The sequence below is a fragment of the Schistocerca gregaria genome, chromosome X, assembly GCF_023897955.1.
Source record: "Schistocerca gregaria isolate iqSchGreg1 chromosome X, iqSchGreg1.2, whole genome shotgun sequence".
Taxonomy (NCBI): Eukaryota; Metazoa; Arthropoda; class Insecta; order Orthoptera; family Acrididae; genus Schistocerca; species Schistocerca gregaria.
The window spans coordinates 725,949,694-725,967,422 of record NC_064931.1 but is presented as its reverse complement, the minus strand read 5'-3'; the positions used below and the strand labels follow the sequence as shown (position 1 = coordinate 725,967,422).

Sequence of the window (17,729 nt, the reverse complement as noted above, 5' to 3'; positions counted from 1 at the left end):
TTAGCAGTGTTTGGTGCACTGTGTGTTCACACACACTTTTACTCTGCGCAGCATTGAAGTCTGATGTTAGCTCTACCGCAGATCACCACCTGTCCCATTTTACCAGTCTGTCAAGCCTATGACACCTGACACCTGTAATGAGGGGTGTCCACCCAACCCCGTGAGGTCTGGATGTGGTTTCACCTTGGTTTCGTAAAGTGTTGATGACACTCACCCCAGCACTACTCGAACACCCAACAAGTTGTTTCCAAAATGTTCATGCCAAGCCTCTGGGCCAACACAATCTGCCCTCAGCCAAACTCAGATAGATTGTGTGCCTTCCCCATTCTACACACAGGGGGGGGGGGGGGGGGGGGGGGGGGGGGGAAGGGTTGTAGTAGTAGTAGTAGTAGTAGTAGTAGTAGTAATCATTCCTCACCAGGTGATGCTGCTATCAGCTGGACGGGTTTATATTGGTAGTAGGTCAGTGGTCACAATGTTCTGTCTGACGACTGTAAAGTATGGTGGTGGCAAGACACAATCAATGTCATCTCTGAGTGATAGCAATGAAAATACTATAGATGACAGTGCTGCTAAAGCAGAGTTACTGAACACAGCCTTCCAAAATTCCTCCTCCAAACAAGACGACGTAAATATTCTAGAATTTGAATCAAGAACAGCTGCCAACAAGAGTAATTTAGAAGTAGATATCCTCGGAGTAGTGAAGCAATTTAAATCACTTAACAAAAGCAAGTCTTCCAGTCCATATTGTACACCAATTAGGTTCCTTCCAGAGTATGCTGCTGCAATAGCTCTATACTTAACAGTCGTATACAACCATTCGCTCGATGAAAGATCCGTATCCAAACACTGGAAAGTTGCGCAGGTCACACCAATACTCAAGAAATGCCATACGAGTAATCCATTAAATTACAGGCCCATATCATCAATGTCAATATGCAATTTTTGAACATATATTGCGTTCAGACATTATGAATTACCTGGAGGAGAACGGTCTATTGGCAGAAAGCCAATACAGATTTAGAAAACATCATTCTTGTGAAACACAACTAACTCTTTACTCGTGCTAACTACTACTGACAAGGGATTTCAAATTGATTTCATATTTCTAGATTTTCAGAAGGCTTTTGGCACCATGGTTCACAAGTGGCTTTTAATCAAATAGCATGCTTATGGAATTTTGTCTCAGTTACACAACTGGATTTATGATTTCCTATCAGACAGTTCACAGTTCATAGTAACTGATGGAAAGTCACTCACTAAAACAGAAGTCATTTCTGGCATTCCCCAAGGTAGTGTTCTAGGCCCTCTGCCGCTCCGTATCTAGGTAAATGATTTTGGCGACAGTCAGAACAGCCGTCGTGGGTTGTTTGCAGATGACACTGTCATTTATCGTCTAGTAAAGTCAGCCCAAGATCAACACAAGTGGCAAAACAATTTAGACAAGCTATCTGTTTGGTGGAAAAATTTCCAATTGACCCTGGCTGATAAAACAGTGAGGTCATCCACATGAGTGCTAACAGGAATCTGTTAAACCTCAGTTACACGATAAATCAGTCAAATCTAAAGGCTGTAAATTCAACTAAATATCTAGTAATTACAATTAACAACAACTTAAATTGGAAAGAACACATAGCAAATGTTGTCATGAAGGTGAACCAAAGACTGCATTTTATTGGCAGAACACTTAGAAGATGCAAATTATCTACAAAAGGGACTACCTACACTATGCTTGTCCATCCTCTTTTGGAGTATTGCTGCATGGTGTGGGATCCTTACCCAATAGAATTAACAAAGGACATTGATAGATTAGATTAGATTAATACTTGTTCCATAGATCATGAATACGACACTTCATAATGATGTGGAACGTGTCAGGTTAATGAAAGATGTCTGTACACGATATTACATTACATGAAATATTAGTTCCCCCCCCCCCCCCCCCCCCTCCCTTAATTTATATCTAAAAATTCAGCCAATGAGTAGAAGGAGTTGTCATCTAGAAATTCTTGTAATTTATTTTTAAATGTTGGTTGACTATCTGTCAGGCTTTTGATGCTGTTTGGTAGGTGACCAAAGACTTTTGTGGCAGCATAATTTACCCCTTTCTGTGCCAAAGTCAGATTTAACCCTGCATAGTGAAGATCATCCTTTCTCCTGGTGTTATTGCTATGCACACTGCTATTACTTTTGAACTGGGTTGGATTATTAACAACAAATTTCATATGTGAATATATATACTGTGAGGTTACTGTGAGGATCCCTAGATCCTTAAATAGATGTCTGCAGGATGGCCGTAGGTGGGCTCCAGCAATTATTCTGATTACAAGTTTTTGAGCAATGAATACTTTTCTACTCAACGATGAATTACCCCAGAATATGATGCCATACGAAAGCAGTGAATGAAAGTAGGCATAGTAAGCTAATTTACTGAGATTCTTGTCACCAAAATTTGCAATAACCCTAATATCATACGTAGCTGAACTCAGATGTTACAGCAGACCATCAATGTGTTGCTTCCAGTTTAACCTCTCATCAATGGCCACACCTAAAATTTTTGAAAATTCTACCTTAGCTACAGACTTCTGTTCAAATTCTATATTTATTACTGGAGTTGTGCCATTTACTGTACGGAACTGTATATACTGTGTTTTATCAAAATTTAAAGAGAGTCCGTTTGCTGAGAACCACTTAATAATTTTGTGAAAAACATCATTTACAATTACATCACTTAGTTCTTGGTTTTTGGATGTTATTACTATACTTGATATCATCAGCAAAAAGAACTAACTTTGCATCTTCATCAATGTGGAATGGTAAGTCATTAATGTATATCAAGAACAGCAAAGGACCCAAGACCAAATCCTGTGGGACCCCGTACCTGATAGCCCCCCAGTTTGAGGAATCATCTGTTGTTTTACATTACATGAACCACTTATTTCAACTTTCTGCATTCTTCCAGTTAAGTACGAATTAAACCATTATAGTCTGAAGAATGGCAACATGTCTTATTATCGAGATATGGGATAGTGTCACGGACATGATACAGGATTTGGGGTGGACATCATGAATGCAAAAATATTATCTTGACACCAACCTACATAGGGATAAACGATCATCATAATTGTGAAGGTAGTTTGATCGACCCTCCGCAAGGCACTTAATTGTGATCTGCAGTGTAGCCATGTAGATGTAGATGTAGATGTAGATGATGTGGAAAAGCCAGCCACGGAAGGTAAATAGAATAGCTCACAGTTGGCTTTTGTAGTAATGTCTAGGTCACCTTGTATCTGCCTACACTCACTCTACTTTGACATCTTACAATGCAGCACAGCATCATCAGCAAACGACAACAGATTGCTGGGCACCCTGTCCACCAAATCATTTGTGTAGAAAGTTAACAACAGCAGTCCTGCCACACTTCCCTAGGGTGCCTGACGATACCCTTGTCTCACCATCAAGGACAATGAATTTTTTCCTATTAAGAAGTCTTTGAACCACTCAGATATCTGTTAACTTACTCCATATGCTCATACCTTCATTAACAGCCTGCAATGGGGCACCGTGTCAAATGCTTTCCAGAAATCTGGAAATGTGGAATCTGCCTGTTGCCCTTCATCCATAGTTCTCACTACATCATGTGAAAAATGGGCACGCTGAGGTTCATTGAGCAATGCTTTCTAAAATGATGCCAACTCAAACACATAAGCTTCTCAGTCTCAAGTTTATTATATCCGAACTGAGAATATGTTCAAGGATTTTGCAGCAAACAGAAGTTAGTGATATTTATCTGTAATTTTGTGGGTCCATTCTTTTACCTTTTTTATATATTGGAGTCACCTGTGCTTTTGTCCATTTGCTTGGGACTTTGTGCTGGGCGAAAGACTCGTGATAAATGCGAGCTAGGTAAGTGGCTAATGCCATAGAGTACTCTTTGTAAAACTGAACTGGGACCTCATCTGGACCTGATGATTTATTTGTTTTTAAACCCTTCCATTGTTTCTCTATGCCAGGTATGCTTATTACTATGTCGTCTATACGGGAGTCTGTCCAATGGTCATATGATGGAATGTTTGTATGATTCTCCTGTATGTGCATAAAATCTGCCTCAATCAGCTGAGGTGCAGGTAACTTCAGGCAGACATAGTGGGAACGATCAAAACGTTGGTGGCCTTATGGTGGTTGAAATAGTAAGTGCAAACATCCTGTATTGGACCATATACAAATGATAATACCAATAAACTTTTTAACTCAACTCAATTAAATAATTAATAGTGTTTATGCCATTCTCCATTTAGATCTCCAAATGGCCTATAACTAAGTACAAGAGCTAGTGGAAAGAACAATGGAATCTCGATTAATTAGTAGTGGAGTTAATTTTGTTTGAAGTCCAATTAGCCACAAAAGACCAGCTGAGACTGACTGTTACAAGATGACACACAGGGAACTCTTACGTAACAAATTAACACACACTGCAGGAACAATTCACATAAAATGAAAGCAAGCCAAAAAACACAAAAGCCCAGACAAGAAGTACTACCAACATGTTGTGTATTTGGTAAAACCTGTATTCACTGAGCCAAAAATTCAAATATGATGGCTGACACCAATTACTCTGGCACAGATTGTGCACATGCACTTCTGACAATCGCCTGTTAACGGTCAGGAGTGCATGTGTAATTTATCTAAGCTTTTTAAGAGTTTGTCAAAATCTGATTAGGTTGTATTTAACATGTTGCCATTTCTACATTTGATACATGAAAGTGTCTTCTATCAGAAATACGCATTTTTAAACAAACATATGTTATCAATTTGTCTTCATGTAGATGATTGTTGAAACAACAACAATGTTTTTCTATAAATATCTCAGGATTGTTACCAGTTATCTACATAAATTCTTAATTTTTTATGAGAAGAGTTTGATATATTTAATGAAATATTTAAAACTTAAAGACTACTTTACAGTAGCTGTTTATCTATAAAGTTTGGTAAAATCAAGTTACCGCGAGTTAATAATGTATCTGGTCCTGCTCTGAATGTTACTAACAAGGAAAGCTATTTCTGTTTTATTCATCAACAGTTCTTTCACTAGGCAAATTCACAGAGAACTGTTTCAATCTCTACAATAGTAACCGTGTCTGGATGGCATGATGGAAGACTTTTCGAATCTTAGTGAAAATCGGTGACACTGCTTTCATCTGATAGCTAGCTGCTGCTGTAAATTCACGTGCTGTATGAAGAACTTTATGAACATTAACTTACAATTACAAATCCCTTGCCACATGGATCATCGAGTAATACCACATGCATCCCAGAGGTATTGTTAAGTCAATCGATATAATCTCAAGTATGTTGTTTGAGGTCACTAGGCATGGCATGAAGTGATATGTCTACTGGCGACAAGTCATGTGATTAAACAACAGTGACAGATTTAAGGACTGCCACAAACAGCCTCAGGCTAATTTTTCACACACTGTTGATATATACTTCATGCCCTCTGATGGACTTATTTAAAGCTATTGTCTGGACATTTGGTTGGCTTTCATTATTCCCTACCATTGAAATTTGGTTTGTACACTAACATGTTGATTTCCGTAATGTGATGCTGTCACCATTCTGCATTCGACTGTATTTTCTGCCTTCCGCGAATGCAGAGACAGCGCTGCATGCAGCTGAGAGGAGTTCGTATTCAACTGCTTGACTAATGTTTGAGTTGTGAAGTACGATCAGGATAATGAGGATCTGTGAATGAGGGTGCTGACAGCAAGGCTATCAGTGCACTTTCGTGAATAATATGCAGATGAGCATTTTGAAAATCTAATAAAAAGTAACAATAAATTGGAAAATCAAGTAGCATTCATATACAAGAATTGAAGAGACAACCCTGATATGGTGCGCATCAGTAAAGCCCTCAATAAAATTCAGACAAAACATAACAGAATAACTAGATAAAAACAATGATAAATACCAGTACATACAGGGTTAAATGGGGACAGGTGACTGTTGCTGGATAACTACTTAGAAATAATGGGTGACTGATCCACTCTGTGACACCTTAAAATGTCACACCCAATATTTTGGAACGAGCTCCAGGTACCACGCAAAATCTTAAAACATGAGCCACACTCGCTCAGTAACAGTTAAACCAGAAGGCAGGTCCTGTGGGAGACTCAGATCAGCCTTCAGGTCATCATATGAAACACGCTCAACACAATATGTCGTATCTACAGGTGTCCCACACCTGTGATACACCGATAGTTCCTCGTGGCATAAGAGAAAGCCACGTGTCACGGGCAATGTCGCTGTCTAAGCCATGTAAGGGCTACTTCTTCAGCTTCTTGTGGTCAGAAAGAGGTACATCACATGGTTGCACTTAAGATTTTACAAAAGAACCACTACAAAAACACAGATGGATATCAGCAGTATATGTGCTAAAGCATTCAACAGCAATTTACGTGAAACTGGTAAGAAAATTGCAGGGCAAATGAAAATTGAATTAAACAGATTGTCAAAGTCTTTGATAGTAACAGACATGAAAATATATAATTATTAACACAAAACAGGAAGAGACTGGCAACTACAGCAGTCAAATTAAAATAGTGATAAAGGAGAAATCATTGCAGATCAGTGGGTGCTTGTTTCTCTCACTTCTGCAACCCTTTTATTTATTGCCAACAACTTCTAATTTGAATCTCTTCTACCTCCAGTTTTTCTTTGTTGCTTAAATTCTCAAAGACAGCCTCGTGCTTTGTCAGTACTGGCTAGTATATTCCAAACTAATTTCCTTTACTGCAATAATAAATGACAGCTGCACCATAAGAGCAGTGTTAACACCTCATCAAAATTCTGTGCTGGATAACAATCACAGATTCACTATATTACTCTCTCTGTCAATGTGGATTTGACAGGAAACTCTTTTTTAACATTCTTTTGCTCATTGTTGGCTACATTCATCAGGAGTAGCACAGCATGCCAATAGAAAGGCAGTAGCAAAGTAAGTACACAGAGCACACTGATATATTTAGTGGAAGTGTTTCTTTCTAAAGTTAAGGTCTTCAGATTGCATGAGGAGTTATCCAGTTACTCAAGACGACAATTTCTATAATACCTCTATCTTACCTGCACGATCCAATAGATCACTATATAACAGTTACATTTTGCAGATTATTACTCCATAAAGTCTGTAGCACAACCAACCAGTTATTCACTATCGACTCAACAGTCTTGCCCTAGCAACAGGTATTTTCATCTGAAAACTGAGGGGTGCAGCAAAAAGAAGAAAATTCCTTCTCTTAGCACTGCCTATTATCATAAAGATGAAAATGTTCTCACAAAATGAGACAGGAAACAAGTATGTTAAATTTTGAAGAAAATGGAATAAACTGCTGTTTAAAATTAATTTTATTGAGTCACTATCAGCTATTAAAAACAGATGAAGATCCACTAAAAAATTACAACAAATTCTTTCTTTTACTGTAATACATTCAGTCACCTTCAAACGACAGCCAACAGTAGATTTATTTGTATTTACACCGTCACAGATCTGTCCGTGAATACCATCTCTTTATAAAATAATATCAGAAAGGATTAATCAGACATTAAAAGAAAACCATGTGCAAGCTTACCTGGATAGGTTCCTGGATTTTCATGACAGGTTTCAAATGAGGTAACACAAAAGTTATATATTCTTCCTTGGAACACCGGTCCGTGATCAGTAACACATTTGGTAACACAAAAGGCACCATGGGAGGATTGACAAATTCTTTGATCAAGCATGGTAGTATCCTGAAATATATCAAGTTAATAATTATAGCCATGTCCGTCTGTTTACCATCACATGGGGGGGAGGGGGTGTGGGGAAGAGAGAGAGAGAGAGAGAGAGAGAGAGAGAGAGAGAGAGAGAGAGAGAGAGAGAGAGAGAGAGAGAGAGAGAGAACTGTTGTAGAAGTAAGGAAAGAAAGAAAGAGTGTCATTAAATCCTAATTATACGAAATAAGTGTGCACAGGTGCAGATGCTAGAAACCATTGATGACATTGCTAATTATGATTAGAAACCATTGATGACATTGCTAATTATGATTAAAAACCATTTCCAACAATTCCACACTGTGCACTGCACAGTGTATCAAACCTGTACACCTACCTGTTGCTGGCAATACTTGTCCATCTGGTAGGCACCTATGCCTCATAAAATTTCTTCACACAGGTTCCCCCACAACACTGCACGATTAGTATCCTGGAGGACACATTAACTGGAAAGACAATGGCTTCACTACAGGTACAGTGTTGCAAGTGAGATGTATTCCATTATTCTTGGGAGAGAATATGTTAAGCCCACTACGAGTGATAGCTTACAAATGTGTTCTGAGATGGGTAGTCTCTGGGTCATTTTACAGGAAAGGAAAGAAGCCAGTGGCAAATAGTAGCTTTAAGTAACTATAAGAGAGGACCTGAAGTGGCTCAAACAGAAGAACAATGTCCATAAAAGTCTTGTGATCACAATAACGTTTCAGATACAGAAGACATATTCAATAGAAATCATTCAAAGTAGAGTGGAGAAATTTATGTATGAATATTTGGAAGCCCAACATAACGGAAAGTGAAATGAATGAATATTAAACATTCTGCTGACAAGAAGGTCATTCATTACTGAGTAGTAGAGATCAGAAATGGAATGGGTATGCCCAGTGTTGAAGGTTGCATACATTGGAAATTGAGGTGGTGGTGGTGGTGGTGGTGGTGGTGCTGCTGCTGCAGTCTAGGCTGGCTTCTCTCTTTCCCTTTCCCACTATAGTTTCATAAGTATGATGAGTCTGAGTACAGTGATGATGTCTGATGATGGTTTTTTGTGGGGCACTCAACTGCGCGGCTATCAGAACCCGTACTTAGTCCCAACACAGTCCAGTTTTTACACAGTCCAACTGAGCCACAGTCACAAATGATGATGATGATGATGATGATGATGAGGATGAGGATGAGGATGAGGATGAGGATGATGATGATGATGATGATGAGGATGAGGATGATGATGAGGATGAGGATGATGATGATGATGATGATGAGGATGAGGATGATGATGATGATGATGATGATGATGATGAGGATGATGATGAGGATGAGGATGAGGATGAGGATGAGGATGAGGATGAGGATGAGGATGAGGATGAGGATGAGGGGGGGGGGGGACACAAACACCCAGTCTCCGGGCAGAGAAAATCCCCAACCCCGCTGGTAATCTAACCCAGGACCCCATGATCCAGAAGCAGCAACACTAGCCACTAGACCACGAGCTGTGGACATCTGAGTATGTTTGCATTGCAGTCACTTTCTACTCATCAACGCGTTACCTCCCACTGAAGCATGCAGGACTGTAAGACCAGCTGTGAATGCATGATTTGCTGTGTTGTGTAACAATGACAGGACAAAAATGACTGACGCTTGGGATTTGACAGCCTCTAATGAAGTTATGTTTCGTGAGACTGTAGAGGATGTGACACAAAAATTAAGTGATGGAGTTTACATAACTGAAAATGAGCTGTAGAAGAGAAACATCAGCACTTGGAAACCGTGCAAAGTTTGTATAGTGCAAACCAAATGGCTGTATTCTTGTTTATTCTACTTCCATTATGAGAAAACATTTGTGCTCCATCACATGAAAATCACACAGAACAATGTCAATGTTGTTTCCCTGCAACTACAAAGCAAGGTATTTATGATTTGGTAGCACTTGTGTACTGCACAGATATTAAAATTGTTCCGTACAGTTCATGGCTTCAGTTTCAAAAGGTAGCCCAAGCATGTGTAACTGTAGAAGGTTGATGAGGAGACTGTATCTCATTTGACTATAGTTAAAAAAATTAAGTAACTTCCATAGTACACACACAATTAAAAAGGTGCTACTTCCATGAGTTATTGGTGCTACTACTGATAAAGAACCTCTTTCCAAAGTGGTATGTGAATGGAGGATACACTTAACAACTTACACTACAAGGAGTGCATTTACTGTTAATGCAATGTGACAGAGAACACAATACTACTTACCAGCCTATTTCCTGATGAGGAAAACACAGCAGTTAATATTTTATCAGAGTTTGTTCACTGTTTTGAGTCCTTGAAAATTTGAGTATTTAATGAAGTCAGCACCTTTTGTAACACATCAAGGATCCGATACAGTGGCACTCACAAAAGACTTCACTAGACTTCCTTGCCCTTGTCATTGTCTTAGTACCTTGCTCAAATATACCTTTAAATCAGAGCTTTTAGCATTGCAGCCAGAACTAACACATGTAGGAGAGAGAATAAATTCATGTAAAGTGCTAGTGGAACATTGTAACTACATTCGTCTTTCACAGAGACTCTCAAAACCATTCAAATAATAGGATGAATTACAATGGAACACTTCGTTAGACATGTTGGTTTCAGTATATGATACTCTGATCACGGTTATGGAGTTGCTCCCACAAAAACAGCCAAAAAGACTTCACAATATAGACGAGCAGATCCTAAGTGATCTTGTCATGTTCCTTGAACCATTCAAAGAAGCTAGTAGTAATGAACAAGAACAACAGAACTATCCAGTTCTCTATTTCCATTTGGTACTTCTCTGGCAGTGTAAATTTCTGGGTGAGTACTTGAGTCCTAATGAAATAGATGGTGATGGTACAACAATCCTGAAATTAAAATGCAGAAGTTACAAGGACAGAAGGCAAGTGCACTTTTACCATGAGATCGCAACATTTGTGTGTCCATATCATGATCTTTTGATACTAAAAACTGTACACAGAAATTATGTCTTCAAAGAGGTTGGTGTTCTGTGTGAATATTTCAGGTGTGTGAAGAACTATATGCGCCAATTATTCTATGCTCATGGAAGATGATTATGAGCAGATGTTGCTACAAATTGCGACCTCCAATCTTTCTGATTACTCGTGGTTCACATGAAAGCATATGATACCCAATGACACTGTCACATTCGTTGAAGTTCCCGAGGTATGCGAGAAGTCTGAACTACATAGACAAACACCGCAAAGTATCACTGAAAGCTCTCAATTGATGCTACTGAAAAATGTGCAGATGTGGAAATCAGTATTCTTGGGTAATGGAAAGAACATGAAAAGACAGACAGCTCCGGTACATGTAGCTAATACTGTATATTTCTGCCTCAAGTGGTTCTAGTAAGAACAACTTCAGTGCTGCAGGTTTGATTCTTACAGAGAATTGACTGTCTGCGCCCTTATACTGTCATCTACTTCCTCTTCTCTACCTTCAATACTGTATTCAGGTTTGTTTTCTTGTATACAGCCTCTAATTTTTCCTTTGTGTTTCTGCCTTCCTTCTTTTTTCAGTACAATCTTGTCATCTGAGATCTCTATATGCACACAGCTGCTTCTGTTTTTGCTAAACGTGTCTCCAATTTTCCTGTGGGCAACATCCTCTAGATACTTGCATTTCTCATCTAGTGACTCTTGCTTTACCATGCTGCACATCCTATCAATCTCATTTTTAGACATCTTTATTCCCTTAAGCTTGCTTCAGTTGCTGAATTTTTATGTGAGGGGCGATCGGAAAGTTTCAATTCAAAGGCTGTACAATGCAGAATTGGTATGCCAGTCACACAAAATCACCGTGAGAACTGAGGCAATCATGCCACCGAAGCACTGCATTGAAGATACTCATTTGATAAAACTTATGTCCTGCACTGTGAAGAAGTCCGTAACAGGCTGCACATCCATATCTGACAGTAATTGTCAATCCTTCAAGACCTTTTTTAAGAGATCAAAGGCATAATAACTGCATAGCGAGAGGAGAAGAATATAGGATGGGTGCCCGAATATCTCTCACTTCTGCGTTACGACATTTGCGATATGGGGACTTGCACTGTCATGAAACAGCAGCACCCCATGTCCACAATGGTAGTTTTTGATAGACATGCTGCTCCATACACATTCTCTGATGGATGTCTACCTGTCTTTGTCCTTTGGCAGCTAAGAAAAGAATAACAAAATGTTGGTCCTCTTTGGACACATTTGGTAATAACGTTGCCATAGTTCACATTTCTGCATTTACCACATTCATGTCAGAAAGACAGGAATGCCACACTAATACCTTGCCTACACTGGAGTTGCACTACTTTACATGTACACTCCAGCAGGCCCTCAAATGGGAACTTTCTGATAGTCCCTTATTCTTTCTGCCTTTGTCAATTAATTTCAATACACAGATTATCTGAGGATTTCTAATGAGACTTGTCTTTGGTTCTATGCTGCCTCTTTGGTTCTATGCTGGTTTGACTATTTCATCTCTCAAAGCTACTCATTGGTCTTGTACTGCATTCTTTTTCCATTTCAGTCATTTACTGTCTAGGTGTTTTTTAAAACTATCAACAACCTCTGGTTCTTTAAATTTATTCATGTTCCCTCTCCTTAATTTCATAACTTTCTGCAGTGTCTTGAGCTGTAATCTGCAGTTCATAACTAATAAATTGTGGTCTGCATCCACCTCTGGCACTAGAAATGTTTTGCATTTTCAAATCTAGTTTCAAAACCTCTGTCCCACCAAAATGTAATCTATAGCGAACCTCCTGGTGTCTCTAGGTCTTTTACACATATACAACCTTCATTCTTTAGTATTAACAATGATTAAATTGTGTTATGTGCCAAATCCTACCAGGTGGCTTCTCCTTTCATTCTTCTCCCCTAGTCCATGTTCTCCCGCTACCTTTCTTTATCATTTTTTTCCTACTGTCAAATTCCAGTCCCCATCATAAATTTTCGTCTCCCTTTACTACCTGAAAATTTATTTTATCTTTTAATCTCTTTATCATGTTCTAAATTAGTTGACATATAAATTTGTACTACTGCGGTGAGTGTTGAATACAACCCTCTCTTGATTATAATAATGTGTTCACTGTGTTCTTCACAACAATAGCTCACTTTCAGTCCTATTTCCTTATTGTTTCTTACATCTACTAGTGTATTATCCACGTTTTATTTGTTGGTCATAACCCTGTACTCATCTGACTAAAAAAACCTGTTCTTCTTGACTTCACTAATTGACACACTTTCTAATCTAAACCTATCCATTTCTCTTTATAAATTCTCTGCAATAAATGTCCATTAAGATATCCAAAATTCTTGCCCTAACTTGCAGAATGCCTTATTCGTTTTTCCCAATGACATTCTTCAGAATTGTTCTATCTGAAGATCTGAATGACAAACTATTTTACCTCCAGGTTATTTTTTAGCCAAGAGAATACCATCATCGTTAAACAATAAAGTACAACTGCAAGTCCTGGGAAGAATGATTACTGCAGTTTCCCCTTGCTTTCAGCTGCTGTTAAGTGTGAACACAGCAAGGCCGTGGTAGCTGATGTTACAAGGCCAGACCTGCCAGTCATCTAGATGTTGCCCCTGCAACTACAGAAAAGGCTGCTACCCATTTCAGGAACTATGTATTAGTCTTGTCTGCCAGTAGCTACTCCACCAATGTTGTTGCACCTACAGTAGATGGCTATCATTATCATAGGGGCACACAAAGCCATCCCACCTCAGTGAGGCCCTTGCTTTGTAGGGGGGTGGCTGGGGTGGGGTCGCAGGGAGACTTGAGTAGCATGTAGACAGTATTTCAATGCAACAGCATCGAATTTTCATTCCTCACTTCAACAACTGGCTATCAGATAAAGAAGGAATGTTGTAATTTTTGAAATGCTTTGGTGCTATCAGTAACTACATATTGCTTCCTTGTGAAAAATACAAGATGCATTTACAAATAATAGTATCATCGTCAAGCAGTTTTAATGGTTAGAAAATATATCTAAATAAGCAGGAAGGATTGTACATTTCTCCAAATTGTTGCAACTGCACAGCTGTGGTAACATAGTCAGGAACACGATAACATGCACAGTATATTCTTGAGATGACTACAGAGAAGTCATCATATTCAAATTTTTGTACACTCAAAGTGACAAAGCAAAATGTTTACGTACATTACTTATTATGATTAAAGTCAAGGAATTGTTGGACATTACACTAGTACAAGATGGAGAGAATTATTTTTCCGCATTAGTACATATGAAAGTCACTCTGGTTTGAGAGAATATCTTGTAATGACTCTTTTAACTATGCAGTTCTCTAACAATGATAATCTATCAGCACCAAAACAGCTACGGTACAGAAAATTTTTTCAAAGAGTATGCCTGTATGGATCACTTTTGAAGATACAGAATCTGTAAGGAATATTTAAGTGCCTCCGTATTCCCCAAAGTTGAAACTCACTGATACAAATTACTCACGGAACTACATTGTAGTGTCTACCAACTGCAATAACTTGCATGCATTTAATAGATTTCAAATACACAATCTTCCAGTGTTATCAGTGGTATCACAGAACACTAAGTCAGTATGTTTATACATTGCAAGTTTACACAGACAGTTTTTGATGTTTGGCAACTCCAGCTTTTTGGGATTTATGCCATTCTTTAAGGGATACTAGTCTAACATTTTTACTCCTGTTGTGGAAGACATTGTCAGAGGCTACCTAAATCTACATCAAAAGTCTGTTTGCCATCTCACACTGTACAGCAATTGGTAATTTATGTACCACTATCAGGTCCCCACTTTTCTATTCCATTCACAAATAATATGCAGAAAAATCGTTTTGAAAGTTACATCAGGCAAGAAGTAACATGTTACTCGACTTTTCTTGGAATACGAATCCTCAAAATAGTAACAGTACACCTCAATGGCATCCAGCATCTCTCTTGAAGCATCTGCTGCTGGAGTTAGATTAACTTTTCCACAACACACTCACACTTACTAAACAAATCTTGTCATGAAACATTAATATTTTCAGGTGATTGAACTGCTACCACCTGAATTGTTGAATAAGGTTTTGAGTGACACCAGCAGAATGAGGGCATGTGTTGTTACAAAACATCAATTCCTTGACTGAGCATTCCACACCTATTGTTTTGAATTGCATGCTGAAGCTCTCTCAATGTTTCACAGTATCTTACAACAGAGACAGTTTCACCTCTGGGAAGGAACTCGACAAACAGAATGCCCTGTTCATCCCAGAACACAGTGCATGTGATTTTTACACTGACAATTTAGATTTTTAATTTTTGGTGAATCATGAATGCCTTCACTCCATTGACTGTTGATTCGGGAGTGACATGACAAGCTCAAGTTTCATCACTAGTTACAATTCTGTTTAAGAATTCATCTCACTCTCATCACTGTATCAGGTAAGAAATGTCAAAGCACTGCCAAGTCACTTTGTTTTATGGACATCTGTAAGCATTTCTGGAATCCGACGGGAACACATTATTTGCGAAAATTAAGTGATTTGTTATATCTCGTGCAAAACAGTTTTTGAAATTTGTGGAATCTTATCACAAAGCATACTTATTGTGAACTGTCCGTTTTCACACTTTTCTCATTCACTTTCTCAACCAAACCAGCACAACAGAAGGCTGCCCACTTTGTGCTTCATTACTGAATTGTCTCACTCACTTTCTCACCATTCCAAACATCATTATATTTTCACCGTAAACATCTACAACCTGATTACAAATTTCAGCTGGCTTAACAATATTCGTGTTCAAAAACCATATTACAGGACACACTTTAAAGTCAGTGGGCTCAGAGAGTATTTAAAACGTTTTGAATGATGAGTAGCAAATGTAAACAAGACACAATCTGGCTGTAACAGAATCAGTGAAAGGACAATGAACCAGAGAGACAAACGCAAATGTGCAGAACTGTGACACTAGTGCTGCAGTGGTAGTAAAACAAAATTGTACTTACTTTCTAGACATGCTTCCTGGATGACGTTTCTCCTATTTTGTGTGGTTGTTCAGAAATGGTAAGCATTTGTCAGTTTAACATTTGCTGCATGCTATCTTCATACTGTTACAATTTTAATGGCCAGCAGTGTTAATATCATTGAGTTATTTATGGCAATAAATACACCATATCATGACGATTCAGCTGATCGTTACAACATATGCTGATATGAAACTTCCAGGCAGATTAAAACTGTGTGCCAGACTGAGACTCAAACTCGGGACCTTTGCCTTTCGCGGGCAAGTGCTCTACCAACTGAGCTACTCAAGCACAACTCACGGCCTGTCCTCACAGCTCTACTTCTGCCAGTACCTCGTCTCCTACCTTCCAAACTTTACAGAAGCTCTCCTGCAAACCTTGCAGAACTAGCACTCCTGAAAGAAAGGACAGAGCTGTGAGGACGGGGCTCGAGTCGTGCTTGGGTAGCTCAGCTGGTAGAGCACTTGCCTGCGAAAGGCAAACGTCTCGAGTTCAAGTCTCGGTCCAGCACACAGTTTTAATCTGCCAGAAAGTTTCAAAGGAAATGTATATCGAGCCTTTCTTCTTTTTTTCAAAAAAAAAAAAAAAAAAAAAAAAATAAAATAAAATAAAAATGTGGGAAGGAAGGAAGAAGAAGAAAAGAGGGGGTCGCTATCTTTCGCTGCAGTGTGTCACTATCTCAGTGTGGCAAGTGCTGTGAAAATGTGACCAGCTGCCCAAATTAATAACTTACTTCAAAAATAATGAATCAATTTCAGGCAACACGACAGCGGTGATGGTGAGAGTGGGAATGGGAGGGCATGCACACCCGTCATCAAGATCGCAGTCGATCACATCAGACTCCCACAAGGGTGGATGACTGTACTGTGCACTGAGCACGTCATAGACACACACAGCTGCACCTTACACCAGACAACGAGTAATGGACTCCCTCCAACATTATGTGCCATCCCACACCATTGGTCAGAGGCTAGCAGCAGCAAGACTAGGCAATTACTGTTCCATGCAGCTTAAGCTGCAGTTAACAGTACAACACAAACCACTGCTTTTCCAGTGGTGCTGTGACCATGAGGCATGGACTGCCAATAATGGTGTCAGATTGCTTTCAGTGATGAATCATGGTTCTGCACTACCCCAGATAACCATTGTTTGTGAGCATGGTGCCGACTTGGGGAGAGGTCCCATTTTTCCAATGGTTAGGAAGGGGTGCAGTGTTGTTACTCCTTGTGTCACAGTGTGGGGAGCCATCAACTATAACTTCAGATCAAGGCAGGTAGTGACTGGGGAACTGTGATGGCAAGAACAGTACATCATGGACACTGTGTGTCCGTATGTGTTGCCTCTACAGGTACAGTGCTGTGGTACCATTTTTCATTGGGACAATGCTCGTCCACACACAGTGTGTGTGTCTACTAACTGCCTGCGTGATCTTGAGATAATCCCACGGCCAGGAAAATCCCAAGATCAGTCTCCAATAAAGTGTGTGGGGCCACAGCACCAGTATCCAGGATATCGAGCACCAGCTACAACAGTTGTGAGCGGACTTTCTTCTGGAGAGGATACAATGGCTTTATGATAATCTTCTGAACTGAGTCAGTGCATGCATTTAGGACGGAGTGGTTGCAATGCCATATTAGTAAGTAGTTTCATATTGCCAAGTCCTTTGTAAATTTGAGTCAAAATTGCAAGTACTGAAATAAGATCACATACTCCCTCAACCTCTGAAGTTTCATTTCATTTCCTACTCCCGCTCTGGATGCTTCACTTATTTTTAGTCAGGCCGTGTATATACCAATTGAAATTTAATATTTTGCAGCTCCTCACTTCTGGTTATAGCCAGCTTTCTGTTCCTACTGCTCTTTGGATATTATTACCATCAATTAGCGAGATATTCTGGAACCATAT

At 39.2% G+C, this 17,729-nt stretch overlaps 1 protein-coding gene across 2 annotated transcripts in view; it reads right to left on the bottom strand.

The window, feature by feature from the left end:
- Nucleotides 1–17,729, bottom strand: part of LOC126299596 (SCY1-like protein 2) — a gene marked incomplete at its 5' end in the record, with an annotated part of 158,499 nt that overhangs the window by 70,602 nt on the left and 70,168 nt on the right. For both annotated transcript variants that reach the window (XM_049991616.1, XM_049991617.1), the window contains 1 exon segment: nucleotides 7,626–7,785. In XM_049991616.1, the coding sequence (XP_049847573.1) occupies nucleotides 7,626–7,785 (160 nt within the window).